The sequence below is a fragment of the Amblyomma americanum genome, chromosome 1 (assembly GCF_052857255.1).
Source record: "Amblyomma americanum isolate KBUSLIRL-KWMA chromosome 1, ASM5285725v1, whole genome shotgun sequence".
Lineage (NCBI taxonomy): Eukaryota > Metazoa > Arthropoda > Arachnida > Ixodida > Ixodidae > Amblyomma > Amblyomma americanum.
The window spans coordinates 402,887,956-402,908,597 of record NC_135497.1 but is presented as its reverse complement, the minus strand read 5'-3'; the positions used below and the strand labels follow the sequence as shown (position 1 = coordinate 402,908,597).

General features: G+C 45.6%; 1 protein-coding gene across 4 annotated transcripts in view; it reads left to right on the top strand.

The window, feature by feature from the left end:
• Window positions 1–20,642, top strand: part of LOC144115758 (uncharacterized) — a 47,885-nt gene that overhangs the window by 24,385 nt on the left and 2,858 nt on the right. For all 4 annotated transcript variants that reach the window (XR_013311533.1, XM_077650258.1, XM_077650256.1 and 1 more), the window contains exon 9: window positions 11,446–11,515. Coding sequence is in view for 3 of the 4 variants with exons in the window: in XM_077650258.1 (XP_077506384.1) it covers window positions 11,446–11,515 (70 nt within the window). In the remaining variant the exon portion in view is untranslated. The remainder of the gene's footprint in view (window positions 1–11,445; window positions 11,516–20,642) is intronic.

Here is a 20,642-nt window from a genome sequence, read left to right as displayed (position 1 = left end):
ATTCGAAATTTCGAATACTTATCGAATATGTTTGATATTCGATTCGTATTGTTATTCGAAAATTGATATTCGTGGATTCCCGAATACTCGCCAGCGATCGTATACCGTGAAAACTTTAATAAATTTGACCATTGCAAGAGCACAATATCCGGCCAATTTAGCCAACTATCAAGTTAAAAATTACTTGAAAACAATACAGAGGACCTATCCCCTTCCTTCTCTGCCATTTATCACGTGACCGACCGCATCCCTAGGCCGCAAGCCTTGACCTCACTGCTCACTGCTGAGTGATCACTGGAGAGAATCAATCTCTTGTAGCAATGACCCAGTGAAAAGATGTCTGGCCATGTGTGGCTGGCACAAGGAACTATGTTAACAGACAACATTTTTTGGCAATGCAGCAGAGGCTAGGTAGGAAAGAGGCAGAGACTGGCATTTGTCCGCATGCCATGGGTGGTGGGGTTTTGTTGTTGGCCGGAGGGGTGAAAAGGGAGGAATGGGAGAGATGGTACGGGTCACTACGCCTCAGGAGTCCACTCCCCACAACACGGAGACAAAAGTCAATCTCTTTCCCTCTCCTACCTAGCCTCTGCTGCATTGCCAAATAGTTGACCCCGAGTATCGTAGTGCGTGTTACTTTAGTGGTTTTGGCACCTTTGGCTCTAAATGCTGCCTGCTAGCCATTACACCATCCAGTCCATCATTGCAGTGCATGTCCACTTTGCTCCATGGCTTGTTTTGCTGTGCAGGCTGTGCCCTCTGTTCTACCCACATTGTATACCCCCTAGATCAATCACATGCTGCCATGTCTCATGCCTGCAAAAAGAATAAATCGTGTGGCGCACTCTCCATTCCAGCAGTATTTCTGTTCTCTTCATTATGCATGTTCCTCAAATTGGCACGGTAAAACCGAAAAAAAATTACTGAGTGGCACTTAAGGAGCATGCGAGTAATGCGAAAGCATTGCAATTCCGTTATAATTATATTCTCAGTCCACTGAAATTATTTTCTATTCCTTTGTGGTAGGTGGGTTGCAGGTACTAGTAATAACTACTGGTTTCATTTTGTATTTTCCCGCTCTTGACCAATTGCAAGTTTTGTTACGGCACCACTTTTTGGGGCCAAATTTTGGTACCACATTTCTGGCAATGTTGTGTTTCTGCTTAAGTGAGATTTCTAATATTTTTGTATTTATTATTAAAGAGCACTAGCTCTTGCCCTTTCTCGTATCTCTCCTGCACTCTGCTAGAGTTGGGAGCTTGTCTTGCTTGCACATGCAATGTTGGGCAACATGCATGCCCAACATGTGCATGCCAAACATGTTGGGCATGCACATGTTAGGCTCCAAGTCCATGTGCGCCATATGCTGAGCTAAGGAGTGTCTGGCATGGGTTCATATTAAGTGGGGTTTCTTTTCTCTAGCCGGCCATGCTTACAGTGGTCGTGACTCTCCTAAGGTGCACGTTAGACCTGAATGTCCAGTGCAACCTCAGCAGCCGCCTGGCATTCCCAGAGGGACCTTTAAGCAGGGTTTTTTGATCTGGGACAGCCTGTGTCTGGTACATTTGTAAGCCTCCATGCAGTAGGACACATTGAAGTGAAGGCTATGCATGCCTGCTTTATTTACCCCCTGAGACTTGTGTGCTACTTGTGCAGTGGAAAAGTTCAAACCTGTGCCATCAGTGTCAGATGAAACATATGAACAGACTAACTGAAGCTGGAACACAAGAACACAAAAGTATTAGGTGCTGCTGACGAAACATGGGCGGGGTCTGTTAACACTTTCATTTATCGGTCTCTGCACCCCTTAATTGAAAACCATAGTATTCAGACTCCCTCAGCTAAAGAATCACTGCTTCATTGGTTGTTGCAAATAGCTGTTATATTGGGAGTGAAGCTGTTTTCACTCATGTCCACTAGTTCGGTGCAAGTCATTTACTGTAGGAGCTCAGATTAAGGTCCATCTTCTCCTCATCTGTGCCACTCTCATCCACTCATCTTGTAATCTTCTTTCCTTTGTCACGAGAATATTTTCTTTTCCACCTGCAGAGCCAGCCTCGAAAATGTAGAATTGTTTCATTACTTTCTAAGGGAGGGTGGGGAGGCAGAGCTTTTTTCCAGTGTACTGATAAAATAGCTCTGGCATTCTGCATGCACGTGTAGTCTCCACACGGCACTGTGCGCCATCTCATTCAGTGCAGTCTTGTTGCTGACTGTGCAGGCAAAAGCATGAATGGTGATGCGCATGCACAGTAGTGGGTCCCCTCTAGCAAACGGCCAGTTGAAGTGCAAGTTGAGCTTGTTCTGATGCTATTTAGAGAGATGTTGTAGAGACACATGATGATAATCGCCACTGACAGGCAGGATTTGTCTGCTATGGAACCTTTCTTATTGATCTCTAATTAGGTGTGCTTAGGGCCAGCTACAGCCACCCCATCCACGTAAATTGCCTGATACCATTGCCCCTGGGGACTAGAATGCCTTCCCCTGCCATGCCTGTATTCTTTGACTGCACCCTGCTACCCTGAGCGACCTTTGGTTGTTGCTTACTGCATACCCATAAAGGAAGTAAAGGAGGACTCTACGTAAGTGTCAGACAACGCGGTCTTTCCCGTGTCACAAGCACCACGCAGATATGCTATCATGCTGCGAGTCCAGAAAGGCTTTTGCCCGAGAGACTTGGTGACCATTCTTGCGAGCAGTACTTGTGTCATCTAATCGGGTAAAATTGGGCTCTGCATGACACGTTTCAGGAAATTTGTGGTGTGCGTTTAAATATATGAAGTGTAGAATAACCTGCGAATGGTCCCGTACATTTGAGTCAGCACCGGAGTCCTCTACTACATCGTCTCTGAAAGCAGCACTCGAATTTTGTATGTATTTTTAAAAAATTGTACTATTTATCTGCGCTTGTGGCCGATGTGGCACTTCCAAACTGCTACGCTTGCCAAGAGACGGTAAGCGTAGCAGGGAACAGCAGAAGGTTAGGTGAGCGGACGAGATTTAGAAGTTCGCAGGCATAGGGAGAGCGCAGCTGGCAAAGGACCGGGTTAATTGGAGAGGCATGGGAGAGGCCTTTGCCCTTCAGTTGGTGTAGTCGTGCTGCTGCTGCTGCTGATGATGATCTTGCCACCTATCTGTCAGATATGTTTTAGTGCATTAGGACCCAGAAACAACTTTTATGACTTCGAGTGAGGAAAAAAAGCGCATGAAAAGAACAAAAGCTGCTAGAAACTGCAATATCAGCCCGTGGCTACTGGCCATAATGTCTGCTAGTTCTAAGGACTCGCTCTGCTCAACTCAAGTGCACATCAGTGCCCACAAGACTTGCCTTATACATACTTACCGTTCCCTAGTATGTTCTCCTTTAGATAACAGGTGTACGATTTACAGATCAGCGACGTCGTCTTGCCTAAAACAGCTAGACCCGGTGCACAACTTGGGACTGTGCCTTGCAACAGGCGCGCACAGAACATCACCCATAACTAGCCTTTATGTCGAAACGATTGAGCCACCCCTTGAATATAGAACTATGCTGACATGCGCATACATCCTTAGAATTCGATCACTTCTAGAGCACCGGCCGCCACGGTGGCTCAGTGGTTGTGGTGCTTAGATGCTCACCCAAAAGACCGGGTTCAATGCCGGCCGTGGCGGTCACATTTCGATGAAGGCGAAATCCTAGAGGCCCATGTAGTGTGCTATGTCAGTGCATGTTAAAGAACCCCAGGTGTTCGAAATTTTCCGGAGTCCTCCGCTACATCTTCTCTGATAGCCTGAGTCGCTTTGGAATGTTGAATCCCATAAACCAAATAGACCAAACTTTTACACCACCTCTGCTAGCCCATAGTCATCTACTGCACGTCCAGAACAATAGTCGGTAATAAACAACAAGCAGTCAGGCCATTACTAATGCGATTTGAGGATAAATGCATCGAACTGGAATTATGGAAACATAGCCAGGTACGGTGCACAAGCTGAAACCGTGCACTCCCTCCATGTTACAACCTCCCTGCAGTGTGGGATCTTTCTCTGACACGCTTTCATAAGAATCAAACCCCACCGAAGCACATCCTGTGAGAATACCTTACGCTTGTATGAGAACTGCGTTGAATTCGACATAGACGGGTTAAAAACAGCAGTTTATGTTGGAAGTGCAGTTGTACAAGACAACTGGTAGACGATACGATTATTGCAGAGCTCATCATTCTTCAAAGCCGAATGCTACGGTGTCTGCGTTGCAACGGGGAAAATAATACAAGAGGTCTAACACACACTCTGTAAGCATTCTAAAAGGGCTACACTGCAGTAACGCAGTACAACCATTAATAGAAGATATAATCCACAGTATAGCAGCAGCCAAAAATAGACTAACAGTAAAATTATGCTAGGTCCCGAGTCATGTCAGCAAAGCCGATAATGAAAGAGCTGGCAGTTGTGCGGCACGCGCTCACCAAAGCAAACTAGACAATGTAAACACTCCGCACAATGGTTGGTTAAAACTAGCAAAAAGTAAACTAATAAGAAATGGCAGTTCACTTGGGATGATGAGTGGTGAAGCACATCTTTGGCGTATGGAAGTCGTGCCAATACCAAGAACGCTTTATTGAAGTAATGTGATGTCATCCTCGCATTGGACATATGCGCGTTGTGCAACTTCATAGTCAAAGTGGTCACAGTAAACCATGTTTGATTTTCATGTAGAAAAATAGAAAACTGAAGAAAAAGTGCTTTACAATATTTTACCACAAACATGTCCCTTTCCACCCTAGCTTGCTCTTAGGAGAGAATGCAATAGTAGACTTTTAACGAGTGGTTCATTCCCAAAAAAAGGAAATGTCATCCGAAAATTGTGGATTTTTTAAGAACTAGTCTGCCAGCACAACAGGGAGATCTGACTACCCCTAGTTTGGCGCATGAAAACCTCAGCTGCTTAGCGCCATAAAACCCAACACACGCACACACTACAGTCGAGCCCACATATAATTGCCCCACTTGAGCTTTCGCTTATAACGAACGAGACCTGCGCGACCATCAAACTACACATTGTTTAAATGGCACAAAATCACACGTATAACGAACGCCATTAAGCCCTGCTGATCGATTACAGTGAACGGACGGCGTAAACCCAGCGGCGCGATGCGAGATAACCTGCCTCCGACCCCTTTGTGCGCCCGGCGCGCGGTATGTTTTCGGGCCGAGCCTCATCGCAGGCGGACTGCCCGCCCTGTTTCGTGCCGCTTTCAAGCGAGCTACACTTCCCCGCCGATCCATCTTCCAAGATCATCCTCCTGCCCCTCCTCACTACTCCGCTCCCCTCTCCTCACTCTCTTGCAAATCCGCGCGTGGCCTCAGCAATCAAATGTGCCCATTGCAGAGGCCACGCTCCGTGAAGCAGGCCTTTTGTGGGAGCCAAGAGGTGGCTGCACTGACGCTCATGAATGCCCCTCATTGGTCTCTCTGCTGGCACTGTGCGTCTATATCTACAGCTTGATTGGCTTGATTGCCGCCTGTATGCATTGCGCGTCTACCCCATCGCACGCTTTTCTCTCTCTTGTTGCGGTGCGGACGTTTCGTTGGCTTCGTTAAAATCTCGGGCCGTGGTAATTCGGGATGGCGGACGGGAACACCGTGCCTATTTTCATTGTATTCAGCGGTAGAAATGATGAAAGCAGCCTAGGCAGAGGTGACGGCCACTGGCAAGCGGAACTGCTTCTGCGCAATGCCGGCTTCATCGATTGTCTGATGCTGAGCCTGATGCTTCGGAAGATGACCAGCCCGGCGGCGATTTGTGGCAGCGGGTTGTCGACTCCGACGTGGGTGACCATGACATTGGGTGGATTGATTTTATTTCTGTCGATGACGATGCCGACACCGCGGAACCATGCACGGACGAGCACATGGTTTCTAAAGTGCGGGACTAACGAGAGTGACGCGGAGGAATTGAATGAGGACGAAACTTTGGAGCCAGCACACATAAGCGCACCTGTAGCAATAGAGGGCCTCAGACAACTTGTCTATGCCAAGGGCCTCGGCGAAGAGTACACTTCTGCTTTAAATAGACTGGAAACCTCCCTCATCGCATCTGCGCTGCAAAGAGATGTCTATAACGGACTTTCGCAAAGAAAAAAATTTGTGTTTTGACAAGCAACTGTCTTTAAAGCTGTGGTCCACTTACTGCGATCTTCGGGATATAATGAATGGACGCCGCGTGTCGCTATGTTCGTTATAAGCGGGCTCGACTGTAGTCAGCTTCCCCGTGCAGTGAAAAATTCCTTTGCAGTGATGGTGTGGTCTTGCTTCAGGGAAATAGCTTGCAACTGTGCTGGCGTCATCTAACCCAAACAGATGTACTCACCAGGTGTGGGCACACCTGCTGTGCAGTACACTGTTAGTGCTGCACTTATCCATTTAATCTCCATCTCAAAGATGGCAGTGAACCAGACTGTGCCTTCTGTGTTGAGGCGGGAACTACATGTGGGCAACTTCATATGCTTGGAAGATAATAGCTTTGGACTTAGTACATCACAAGCCTCAGTTTGTCATACCATTGCTGGATGAGATGCCATTCGTGGAAAGATCTGAACGGTGACTTCATGTTGTAAAAACAGCGGAGATTACTAGAAAAACACCCATTCCGATTGTCACTTTTCTTTCCCAGTAGCACCATGCCGCGCAGCGGATGCATCACAAGGTGAAGTGCACGCAGTGGAAGTGCACTAAATTTTAATCAGTCTTTTTACCCTCATCACCTCCACCTGTAAAATGGCACTATCATTACCATGTTGCTGAGACGACAGGGCGACGCCTTGGGCACCATCGTGCCATCCAGGCCTGGCTGCATGACAGTGGCTGCAAGAGCTACTGTCATGTCTACGAAATGACTTTTTCTACTTTGCAAACAAAATTTGGTGAGCAGAATGACTCATCTGCTGGCAGAACATCTTAAACACTTCACATTCTGTAACCACAAAGTTCAGTAAGCTCACCTGTCAGTCAACCATGCAGACAAACTGAGAGATGGCCTTTTTTTAGTGCAGCTATGTAGTAAAAACAGCGTGTGAAATATTTACTGTACAATAAATTTACTATGCATGGCCACATGTCTTGAAGAAAGATTTTGCATTTAATCTAATCATGTTAACTTTTGAAAATATTGGAATTTGCAGTGAAGCATCGTGTCGCTGCCTAAATTTTGTACTTCCGTACCTCGACAAGAAATATTTGTATTGGGAGTGGCTAATTCATAAACAGTGGTCTGGTTTAGATGGGTGTATTTTAACAAGGCCCCACTGCTCATCCAAATGAACATTTGGAAAGAAACTTAAAAACTAGTTCATTGTGACATACACATTAATGGCGTGTACCCAGACTCTTAGAGTGTTGGGGATGGGAGGGGGGGCAGCTGTTCCAGTCTCGCATATGATGTCCTCGACTTATGCAACAAGCTCAGCTTAAGTCGAACTACCAAGTAAGAAAAAGAGATGGCCGTTTGGTGCCCAGCTTCCAGCGGTTGCAAGGCAGGGAGGGGTTGGGTAGGAGTCGAAAGTTCACGAAACTATTTTACCACAGAGCACTGCAGGGAGGTTACGATACACAGAGATCCTACATCAGCAGTGCACTAATACAACAGAGGCAAACAAAAACACAAATTGTTCACTGGGCACTGTGACTGCCCAATAACTGGACGACTGAAGTGGCCATGTCAAAGGCTGGTGCACGTTCGCTTGCTGTTCTGCTGGCTGAATGACAGTGGTGTTGACGCCAGGAGTTATGCAGTAGCACTTCCCTCAAAACAACTGAAAACGGCATTTCTAAGGCATGGGCCAATTGTTAGCCCTAAGTGCCCTTTTCTTGTACTCTATTTCATACGTAGCAGGCAACACAGCAGAGACTGCAGAAGTAGTGCATGTGCTAACCTGTATTTCTCCCCCACCTATCATTCATCCTTCTCGAAAACTCTGGAGTGTTTTAACGAAACCAAAGAGCGATATAAAACGTAGTGGTAGCACTGAAAATTATGTTGGAAGCTGTGAGCCGCTGAGGACTTGAACCCTCTGTAATTGTCACCGAGTGTGATCTAATTTTTAGGTGCGGATGGACTAAGGGCGATTCGCCCTGCCTGCCATGTATCAGACCACCAGTCATTCTTAGTTCTCAAAGTCTTGACGAGTTGAAGGATGAAAATGTGGCAAGAGGTGATGCGAAGTCCAGGAGATTGCCATTCAAGACACTCAAAATATGTCGCAACGAAATATGCTTGTGTTCACTTTGGTTGTAGGGTGAACTACTTTTTTGGCGCGGACTTTGTATGTGCTAACAGGCATGCTAGCTTTGGCAGCGTTGCCTGCTATGTATGCAATGCAGTATGGATATGCTGCATCTGTTCGTTACTTGCCCTCAAGACAGGACGTGCACAAACGCAACCTGAATCGTATAAATGCTATCTCACCCTCCTGCCAGGTTCCACATATGATTGGTCAGGAAAGGTGGAAATTTGAAGAAAGTGTGTGTCGTTGTGCTCCGGCCAGGCACCACCACTTGAGTGATATGAAAAGAGCGGTGCATATCATGCGCGAAGGCATGCATTCTCTACCAGTATCTGAAGTCCATTCTAGGAATTTGGACAGCTTGCGTGGACATGCTTTGTTTCGATCCATTTGATAAACACCCCTTTCGAGGTGTAAGGGGTATGATTCCATGTCTGTGATGATTGCAATGTTTCAGTATGATTAGTCGTCGTCACATATGTCAATGGCCTGGTGATGGCAGCAATGACGTGAGGAAGGCCATTTAAGTCAACAGTTGTTCGAGGGATAAAATCAGCCAGCAATACAGCGGTTCCAAGAAGTGGTCAAGCAATATGAAAAGGATGCACAATGCAATAGGATGTACTGCATTTGCCAAAAGTGACCGAGCAGCTGCGCAAGCAGCCGAGCGATGACCCAGCTATCTTCGCGCTGGCCGCTGCTTCCTGGCTGCGAGTGTAAATTGGCTGACGTAAGCTTGCGCTCGTGCTCAGTACGACAGCACTTCGAAGGCGTGAAATTGCTCGCCGCACATGCTACCTGCTCACTTCTTATAATCCAAGGAAGGAGGGAGAGAGCACAGGCTAAAGTCACCCAGTTTACGCTCGTAGCCGGGCAGCAGTGGCCAGTGCTGGGGACCAGCAGTGTCGCCGCTTGGCTGTGTTCATTTTTCAGTGACGTACGGGAGTACGATGTCTTTGAAAACAACGAACTAGGATTTATTTGCCACTACATAAAGAGAAAAGAAACACAGGCCGGAGAGTGTCGAAATGAGAGCCTCGCTTCTCCGGGGTCGCTGGGTGTCTGGCTTTGCTGACCTTGGCAACGCGATTGTCCCTTCGCACAACCAGCCCTCACACACATAAATAGTTGTCACACATCCGCACCGCTCTTCCTCGGAGGAGGGACTAATGGGCGCTTCCCAACTGTTCTTGGAAGCGGCCGAGGCGTCCTTCCCTCAGACACAGTGGGTGGCTTGCAATGTTGTGCCGTGAAGACACCTTGGGGGCGCGTCACTGTCTCAGAATATTTAACAGGCTAAGAGCCCACTGCAGTGGCCGTCGCGGCTGCTCGGTTACTTTTGGCAAAGACTGTACATCAAGGTGGGGTTATGTATGGAAGTTGATTGAGCGAGCTGTGAAATGCCTTATAAAGAAAGCAAAGGCTAGAGTTGTGGCAATCAGTGCCAAGGTTCAAAAGTTCGGACTGAAATTTTATTGCTGTTAGGCTGGTATTAAGAGTAATTGGAGTGAATGAATCTTACGGCATGATTTTGTTAAGCTTTAGGTGTGTTAGTTAAGTTTTATTTGGCATGGATGTGCGTATTCTAGTCTAAACCTGATGAGTGGTGTATATGCTAGTAATTTTGCTTGCTGCGGTGCATATTTGTTTTCAGATAATATGATGTTAGTGGTATTGTTACGGCCATAGACGTGAACCACATGCTCCGCTCGTGTGTGCAACGTGAAGATAACAAAGCGCGTTGGTAGTGCTGAGCCCAGCTTCCCCGGTTGCTTGGCTGTGCCGCGCTGTGTGCTTTCCCTCTGTAAGTATATTCCGTGTTTGTGTTAGACGCCTTCATGTTACATTATTGGTGGAGGTGCCGGGTGAACCGGCGGCCACGGATATCGAACCCCCGGCCCACCGAAGCCGAGGCGAGCACTCAAACACATTGCCACAGATTAAACCCAGAAAGATCACTGCTTAAGGTTTTGCCAAGGTATTTAACATAAGGTTGTACAAGTTCACCTGTGGAGGTGATGACCATGTAGTCAAACAGGAGGGGCTGTTGGTGACTGAGAAAGAAGGCAGGTTTGCGTTTATTAGTTTTTAGTTATATGAGGCATTGGTCACACCACTGCTGAAATTGATTAAGATCATTTTTGAATAGCTGCTTGAGGGGATGTGTTATTGTGCAATAGATAAGCCGTCAGTGCAAACATGCAAACCTTACATGTTTGCTATGCAATGGTAAATCTTTAACAGCAGCAGTGGAAAAAAGACAGAGCTTTGTCAGATGCCTGTTAAAGCGAGTGAGGTAGAAATTTGGCTGTTAAAAAAAAACTGGGACCAGTTAGAAAATCCTCGATTCATGCAAAGATGTAAATTTAGCTGCTCTGGCTTTAGGAGCAAATGTAGATGAGGTACGGTGTGAAAGGCTGTTACAGAATAATAAAAAATGGCATCACTTTGAATGTTACAATCAAGATTAGCTTGTAGATCATGCATTAAATGTATGAGCTATGTTTCGCAAGAAAAGCCCTTGCGGAAAGCTATGTTGTGAAGCACAAAAAAATTGTCAGTCTCTGGAAAATTCATGATTTCTGAGTAAATAACTTGTCATCATGATACTACATGGTGCGCTGGTTTCAGAAGTGCATTCATCAGGCAACATTTGACATCCATAGTTCAAAACCTGCATTTTTACACTGATTTCGCTAATCACTCGTAAGTGATGGCGTGCCTAAAGCCGTGAACAAATATTCTTGGTGCCGCTGCAATATCGAATCCCAGTAACCGAAACTAAAGTAGCCTGAAAATTTGTCTTTCTTCAGTCACAGCAATCTTGTTGCTAGGTCATAGCTCAAAAATTCAGGGGCTCATTTAGGATTCCCTTAAAGGAAACGGCTAGAATTCCTTCAGTGCCTTACTGAAGGCTGTTCTGTGAAAAACTGAAAATAGCATCACTTGAGCGGTTACCATGGCGGGATTTCTCGTGCTGCTCAAACTATTCCAACACATCATTACTTGCCGCTGAGTGTGTCTTGTGGTGTTTTGTTTGACTGGCTGAGGTGTGGTCAGCCAGTAGGGGCATTTTGTTGGAGATGATCGAAAGTGCACGTGTGTATGAAATTTGTGAATTGTGCCCTGGAGTGAAAAGAAGATGGCGTGACCAGCGTTGCTGTTTGTTATGCAGATGGGTCCAGGACATACAAGGCTAGCAGTAACTACAGGGCGCTGCAGTCCACTCCAAATGCATCGCCAGGGTAAGTCAGGGTCATACAGTGTACCGCTACTTCATCCACTGATTTCACTAATGACTATAAACAATGGCATGACTAAAGCCATGAAAAAAGATGCTTGGTGCAGCTGCAATATCGAATCCCTGTAACCTAAATTAAAAGGAGACTGAAAATTTATTTTTCTTGAGTCACAGCAATCGTGTTACTAGTTCATAGCAGGTCGGAACACAGCTGTGCCAAAAATACAAAAATTCAGGTGACACAAAAAACTTCCATTAAAAAAAGAATCGGCAATGGCAACACCACAGGACGCTAATTAACAATAGCCAATTAAAGTGTTCATCATATGATATGCCTGCATCGCAACATCATTACTTAGTGTTCAATTCTGTATCAGTCCTCTGAAGAGAAGAGCGTTTAAAGTGATTTACCCTGTGAATTAAGCAGTATTTTAATTAAAGGGTCATTTAGACAAGTTCAAATGGGCCTGTACCAACTGACAGCTAAGCTCTAATCACAAACAAGGTACTGTATTTACTGGAGTAATTTGTGCACTTTTTTTTCTAAAATTAAGGCTTGAGATAGGGGGTGTGCAAATTACATGGAAACTTCGCAAAACTGTCCTACAAATTCTACAAAGGTCATAACTCATAATGTACATGATATGTTGTGTATATTCAACTCCTCAACTCGCGCTTCTCGCTGGCCAAAAGATTGACTCCAAAAGTAAGTCTATGTATACCCCCCTTCCCCTTGCACCCATCCCAGACTTACGGTATGTAGTTCCCCATGTGATAGCATGATTAGCCCGTTGTGCCTTAGGCGGTGTGGGCTGGGCAACATCATTTTTCTTTCTTTTTCCCTGCCCCCACTAATATATGTGATAGCATGACAGCATGTGTGCAGTTAAAAGCATTAAACTCGGAGCGATACTTGTGCAAAGCCAGCAGCATGGTGGAAGAAGTGAGCAAGGCAGTTTCATTTAGTGTTACTTTTATGCATGACGCAGCAGTAAGAGGGAGCACCAGTGCTGGGGGCCGTTTTGGTTGCTCGTCTTGCTGGCGTTTTTATGGGCGCACTTGGCACAGGGTCTTGATTTCGATGCATATATGATGTTCGCCTGCTTGAAACGGCTCTTCTTAATTGGAGGGATGTCCCTTTATGTCTCGCATAAGTGACCGCTTAATTCACAGCGCTAGCAGCTGTCTTCTAGGCATTTGGCTGCATTAGACTGCAAATTTGAAGTTTACTAGAAACATGCATGATAGTGGTATTTATTGAAAACACTCAAGTAAGTGGCATGTAAAAGCAGTCGAAGAAGTACGAGAGCAGATGCGCCCCCACAGCTGCAAACATGTGCAAGCTGTGCTTTGCTCAAGCCTGTCAGGCGTCCCGCATTACGGCACAATTTGAACAATGCTATAGTCTATTTCTGAATGATATATGGGATATAATGACCAAAGAAAACTTTGTAGTCAATTTTTCTTTTTATTGTGAGAAACGTAATCTCAAGCACTATAAATAAGTCGCTAGTATCGTTTAAGGAAACCGGCATCTGCCTGCTTGAAAGCCGAAAACAAAAATTGAAATGCTGAAAAGCCAGAACTACAACACAGAAACACAAACAGCACTGCATGTCTTTGTTCCCTTTGGCTGACGCACTTATACACTGTGGCAGTAAGCATGGGCCGTATAAACTGCCAGCGAGCACAAGCCTTCGGTTCTATCAAAGTTGCTGTGCAGCTGTTAAGTTTCATGTTATCTTGCGCCGCCAGACATTTGAAGCCTCGTAGAATTCACAAAAGATGCGCCCTCATTCTGTCAGTTGACGGTGGTCCATTTGCACCAAGATTGCCTTTATATTTGACTCCTCAGATGCCAGAACAGCATGTTGGCCTACTTGAGCTTCGCTAGCTTTCTCAACTTGAGCAAATCGCAGCTGTTCGATCTTCTTTGTTTACTGAACTGCCGCATCCTAATTGCAACATAATGGTTTGGAAGATGCGCTGCCATAACTTTGATGCAATGCATGCTTATATAACTTTTTGTCAATCGTGAGATTGTAATCAGGCTTCATTGTAATCAGGCTTCGCAGCATGTTTTCGGAATACTGCTTTCACGCTCTCCCCGTCGACATTCTTCACACGGTGTTAATTTGAGCAGCTGGCGGCAAAGGTATCCTGTCGCATAATAAATTATGCAATCCATCTCTTCTGACTTAGTGTTGTCATGATCGAGAACCTTTTCACATTAAGTTTCGGTTTCAACAAATCAGTCACTTTATTTAAGCTCTTGCAGCTTGGTCTCTTTGACCAGATTTGAGCTGAAAAAAGTCTTCAGTTCAGAAAGCGACAAAACCCACTGTTCACTACTATCATATCGCACTTCAGTTCCCAAACTTGGGAAGGTTTGGAGGTGTCCTTCAAAAACTTGCCCTGAAGGCACTTCCCTTTTCCATATGTCTAGCCACCTTAAAAATGAATGCAGGGTGTCACTGTAACAGTTTCCTGATTTTATCCCTTCCAGTGGAAAATTTCAGTTGGGTGCGTCAAAGAGGTCGCTAAACACGCGTGAATTCCGTTGTCCCTTTTAACATTTTCAAGTTCCTCGTCCTCATCCTCAACACTCCTGCTGAATAGTCTGGTTGAATCATCTCATCTCGGCAGTTTTTGTGTTGAGATAAAGCTTGGGGCATACTCTTAGACACCCTGGGCCCTTGGTGTCTGCCATATGAAACTTGTTATAATGGGTCCACAATATTCGTTTCACCGCTGATATTCAGAATTTCTGTGCCAGCAGGCTATTTTGAACATATCTCACTAGATTTTAGCATCTGAGAAGACTAACACTTTCAGGTTTTCATCAAGGGAGTGCGCAATGGAGTTCCAGGTAGTTTGAAGATCATCGCTAATATTGCACTGTTCCCACATGCGACAGTTCCTCACAGCGTTGTCACACGTAATCGAGTCTACAAAGACGCGTGCATCCTCCAAACAGACTAATGCCTTCATTATTAGCTGGCCAAGGATGGTTCCTCGGATCAGACATTTGCTAGTGAAAACGGCGATTGGTTGTGAAAGTTCGTGTCCGAATTAGCCAAACATGAACACTAGTCTATGGTCGGCCAATTATTTTCTTAATGGGGCTTCCTAATCGTAGTCTACAAAACATGAATACGAAATTGCTTTTAACTGGACTGCCATCTCTTTGCGAACCTAAATCTTGTCGAATACTACAATTCTGTGCCGCCGAAAAGCATCTGTAGTGGCCATGTTTTTTTGAATGCTTTAAATAAATGGTGGTCAAATCCGCATTTTCTCTTCACCATGCTCAAGTATCTTCTCTTGGCTGATGCACATGGAAGAGGGAGCACCTCCTTTTCCCTCAGCAACATGTATATTCAAGGGCTACAGATATGAAGGCACAAGAGAAATCAGGACTCAGCACAACACCGGTTCTTTTTAGTTGTAGTTTTTGTAGCTGACATGCACTGCTTAATGAGAGTTCACAAGATTTCTGGCAAGTTGATCTGGTCGAGTCTCCCACCTACACCCTCCAGTTCTCTGACTTTATGTTGATCCTTTTTTTACTTGTTCTTTCTGCTTTTGGACACGCTGAATAACTTGCAGTCATCATGGCAGGTATTTTCTCAGGGCCTGAAACCCGGATTCGCTTATACGGTCTGTGCCGCTCTCTCCTTGCAAGAACCCTTTTTTGATGAATTTGAAGTGTCTACTCCAATTACACGCAACGACTGCACGTTGCTTGGCTGCTTTCGATGCGCACAAAAGCATTACTTGTGATGCCAGTTCCTGTGAACATCACTGAGTTGTGCGGGCGCACGTCAGGGTATGCACTCACCTCTTTGCGTTCAGCATATTGCATATCTTTAAGTGACAGTTCATGAGCAAGACCGAGTGCTTCCAAAGTAATGATTTTCCTCATTATAACTCCTTTCGAATTCATGAAGGCCTCGAACTAGATGAGAACATGAACAAGCCTGCTTGGCTGGTCAGGTGCAGTTGATTTTGCTTGCGTTGGATGAAATACAAGTGTCGTCTGCTCTCCCAGGTCAACCCTGTTCCACGACCAATATTTGGACAGTAGCTGTGAAAGGATGGATTTTGGAAAAGACGTTCAAAACCGTCGCTTTCGCTATGACTTCCATGGCATAAAGCAGCATCAGCATCGCGAACATTGACATTCATGAAGTTCATTTCTCTGTGATCACTGTGGCTCCTGCCGTACGAAGAGCCATGGCATGGCGAGCCAGCACGTTCAGTGTCCTGGTCACAAATGATAGCAGGCGTTGAATCGGTTTCATGTATGCCTTGCACGCTATCATCTAGCAGGCTTCACCTTCTGACACTCATCTTTTTCTCAGGGGCACCCTTTGGTTCCCTGCTCTCGGGTCTTTTCTTCCTCTTCACGGGTTTTGACAGTTAGCTGGGACCGTTCGGTAAGATCGTTGGAACTGCATCCGATGCAAGAATCACGAGTTGTGCTGGCCAACATGATATCATCGTGCACTGCAGACCACTACTTGCTGACGTAACCGGTGTCAAAATTCTTTTCGCATACATGGGCAGTGGATTGGACAACACTGTCACTGCACAGATGGCCCTTCACCACACTTCTAAGCAAGCTTTGTCTTTCGGAGCGCTGAAAAGCGATACCTGCTCCTTGCAGGATGTGTAGCCACTATATCAGCCATGTACAAAGCACTTCTTGCCCATATTAGTCCATAATTAAGCACTTGTTGCAATTGCCAAATGCACAAAAACATACAAGACAGTGATCAGGGCACCTCTTTGCAGTCACAGTCGAAGGAAATGCTCGAGACGGAAATGCGAGAGTCGCTACTTGAGGCTGTGAGGAAGATGGCAGCAGTTGTCTCAGTTTCTTGCGGATGATTTCGCGGATAACTTCTCGCAAGCTATTACTGGTTATGGTGGTGGTGGTTATGTCCAGGTGAATTGCACTGGCTTGAGGTGGGTGGTTGTACTGCCGAGTCTGGGTGTTGAAGGTCTTCTCGATCATGGAGGCTTCTTTGGTGAATTCTGCGACTGTTTTCAGCAGATGTTGTATGAGGCCGGCAAAGAGTTGGCCCTTGACGCCGCAAATTAGACACTTCACTTTCTCTTCCTTGGTCATCTTGGGGTTGGTGTAGCAAAAGAGGTGCTTCATTTCTTCAACATAACAAAGGGTGAAATCGTTGGGAAGCTGGTCATTGGACTTGAGGTCGAAGTCGTTCGACGCTCGTGAATGCCTTTAACAAAGCTCCTTCTTAAATTGCTCCCATGTCTTTGGGAAAGACTCGTGGTTATACTATGCACATGCTCAGCCCTCCAATGAGAAGAATTGTCTGATTTTCGTCACATCATCCCAATTGTTGAAGGATTCCATGCGCTTGCATTGTTCCAACCATTCCTCGGCTCGGGGTCCTTGCCTGGGGTGCCACTGAATGTTGGCGGCGTCCGTGGCTGATGCAGGACGGTCAGGGTCGACATTGGTGGCGGGCTCAATGTAGATGCTGAGGCAGCTTTTCACTTTCGGGTGCTCTCCGCTAGGATCCCTGCAGATGCCTGTTGCCTTGATGGGCTGGTGACAGGTCTTCTGGTGAGAAACAGGGCTGGCATCGCGGCTTGAGGGAGGTGCCTGGTGCATGTAGTATTGCCCAGAACATTCACTAGATGTCGCTTAGTGGTGACAATGCCATGTACAATGAGTGAGCAAAGTGACATAAAACTCTCTCTTTAGTGGGTGGACTTGCACTTGCAAAGAACTGAGCAGCTCGGCAACAGCTGTGGCAAGTGTGCTCCATGGTCAGCCGACACAGTGCGTCCTGCTCTCCACTTTGCTCAGTTTAAAGCTTGCAAGGAACAATTGAGATAAGGCGCCAAAGCAACTGCAACAAACTGGGACAATGTGGAAGCAATTGTGTGTTGGTGCGATCATTCGAGATAAGTCTGGTTACATCTTGCCTCACAAACAAAGTGGGTGGACTTGCACTTGCAAAGAACTGAGCAGCTCGGCAACAGCTGTGGCAAGTGTGCTCCATAGTCAGCGGACACAGTGCGTCCTGCTCTCCACTTTGCTCAGTTTAAAGCTTGCAAGGAACAATTGAGATAAGGCACCAAAGCAACTGCAACAAACTGGGACAATGTGGAAGCAATTGTGTGTTGGTGCGATCATTCGAGATAAGTCTGGTTACATCTTGCCTCACAAACAAATGGCAAAGCCGAGTGTCGGCACTTTTGAGCGTGAACAATAAAGATTTGTGGCAATATCTTGTGGCACTAAACTGACACTGCGTCCAGTTTACCAGCTAGCTATATGTACGTTTTTTTCCATGATGGTGGCAAGGCAGTGTATATGGAGTGGAGCTGGCAGTAAGGGGTGTGAGCAGACACCAAATTGGTAATGGGGAGCTCCAGGAGGACCGCGAAAACCACACCTCCAAAATAATTTTGCACTTGATTGCCATGGTGAATAGTGCTTAGCAAGTGCAGTTTCATAATATCCTCAGTGTCATAAGTTCAGCCATTGTGGCCAGGAGTATGAATTTTTTGTTCATTTATTAGTTTCCTGGATAAATGCATTTTTTTGCACTGAGAATAGGTTTTGTGGAGAGGAACTGTGTAGTAACTGTCTCACTTCTCATTTCACACCTCGACCGTACTGTGGAAAGAGTGAGGGAGCGAAAAACAGGCGGAGGCCGCCATAGTGAAAATTGCTGTAAAGATTTCAACCACCTGGTGTTTTTAAACCTCTAATCCTCGACCTAGCACCTATGCTACAGGGTGTAAAAATCTGAATAATTTTCAGCTGTGCTCGCAGAACTACATGATCGAGTCGCTAATTTGAAGAAACTGCCTTTTCAAACATACTTATCAAAGAAATATACCTGCTGCTAGACATGCATGAGGTCTGCTGAAAAATAAATGGTTTGGAAACCTAAACCTAACATCAAAACTTCCAAAATTTGTATCTTAATACTGCAGTGGCTGGTGACAGAGCAGCTTTCAAATTTTCTCATTTTATTGTATGTGCCTGCCTATTTGGTGCACAGGTTTAATTCCCTTAGACATTTAAAATTGTGCATTTACCATCTTTTTCTTGGTAAGTCTCCCAATAGACCACTTGGGATAAAAAGCCTGTGAGTTCATAACGTTTTTACAATTTTTCATTACCTGGGTGTTATGGGGTCAATGTGAACTGACATTGCACACACATGCATGTGCACACAAACACACAGCGTTATTGTACTTGAAAGTTTTGCATTGTGCTTTAACTAACCTGTTGTGCTATCACTCTGCTGGCTGCTATCTTCAAGAGCCCTCTTTTCATAACAGCAATGCTCGATTCTTTCCGCGCTCATTACATGCTGGGCGCTAACTTCACGGCCATGGGCAGTCGCGAGACAGATGGCACCACTGGCAATGTTGACATCAGCACCTCAAGTGGTGGTCAATGCAGCCGCTTGCCTGTGGTGCCAGACTTGTTCTCACCGGACTTCACCAACTACTGGGAACTGTTCCACCAGGATCTTCTAGAGTTCTATCACAACTCTGTCCGCTTCCTAGTCACTGCAGTCGGTGGGTCTTCTGGCAATGATGTCAAGACAGAGACCTTGACTGTATGGATACTGCTTTCAGTGCATCTGGTCTTTGAACTCTTAAATTGTGCAACAGTATATTGTTGAAAAAGCTTCCTTTTTTGTTAACACAATTGTATAATGCAGCATTCATTGACGCAGCCATGGCTGCTCATTGCTCAGCTTCACGTACGGCACAAAGAGTAGCTCCTGTCAGGAAATTGTAGAGTTGCAGTGGAGCGTCAAAACTTGAGTCGCAACAAAGCAGGTTTCTAGGACGAACCTGCACATGCTCGGCTTGTGCTCCTGATACGCCCTGCTCCACTTCATTTTCGTCTTCTAGCGAATGGCGCCGCCTGCACCAAGGCATCACCTGGGAGTGCCGAACTGAGTGTCAGCATGGCACAGCGTTGGTTGGCGCTACACTCCTACCACTGTGCACGGAGGATGCCCAAATCCGTAGAATGACGAATGACTTTACTCCTCTCTACTTCTCGTTTCTCCTACATGTTAAACCAACAATGCCACAAAACTGAGAAATCTGCCCTTAATGAGGGATGCGGCTATGCACATTCTTTTTTTATTATTTATTGTTATATATACGTGAAAATTTTTGGGCACTTTAGAAATAATTTCATGTCTACTCTTACAAAATTTCACTGTTATATCTCCCCAAAATTGCTTTTTAATTATTCCTCTAAGCCTTGTGAAAACATTACTGAGTTAGGAAAATGTGGCAGAATGCTGGTTCAATATTCACTTCGTTCCTACTAGCATGCTACAGGTCGAGACATTCTTAGAATTATTCTTCGCTAAGCAGAAATTTTTATTTTGAATTTTTGTGATGCAGAGTACGTTTAGATATATCTAGAGTGAAGCAAATTTCAGACAAGATGTTTAAAATTCCCAAATTTGAAATGCAAAGAATGTCTTGGTCTGCACCATGGTCCTAGGAGTGCAACAAAACAAATGGGGTCAAAATGGACAAAACTGTCATGAAGAAATATGCTCCACAAGGTGAGTATCTAGGCAGAAAACAGTAACTGAGCAAAAGGCCATTGTTCCTTGCAATGCAAAGCCGCCGCAGTTAACGAAACAATTTTTTTAGTGTACTTCCCGATCAATTTCTGCAGCGAAAGTTCGAGACAGCATAGAAACTAGGCATATAAAGAGATACAGTTTTCAACAAATTAATTTTTGTATCCAAATTTTGGGATTTGAAAGCTGCGTCTCCGTTTAAGATATTCCATGCACCTTTGCCCGTAACTGCGGAGAGTGCTCTTTCTTGGGAACAAGTTGACTTGGGAGAAGCTTTCATGCTGGTTTGATGAAGGCAGGGGACATTTTGGTCGAGCTGCATGTGCTGCCGCAGCACACATTCAGTGCGGCGCAGAGGCGACCAGATTTGGGCACTGTACATGCATTGCCTGTGGCATTGAGAAATACGCGTGGTGCACCTGGTCGTAATGTTGGTAACAGCCATGCTGCAGAAGGTATGCGCCCAGCTGGCGAGCTGGGAACCTTCCGAGTGCTCTGAACACAAATACCATCGCT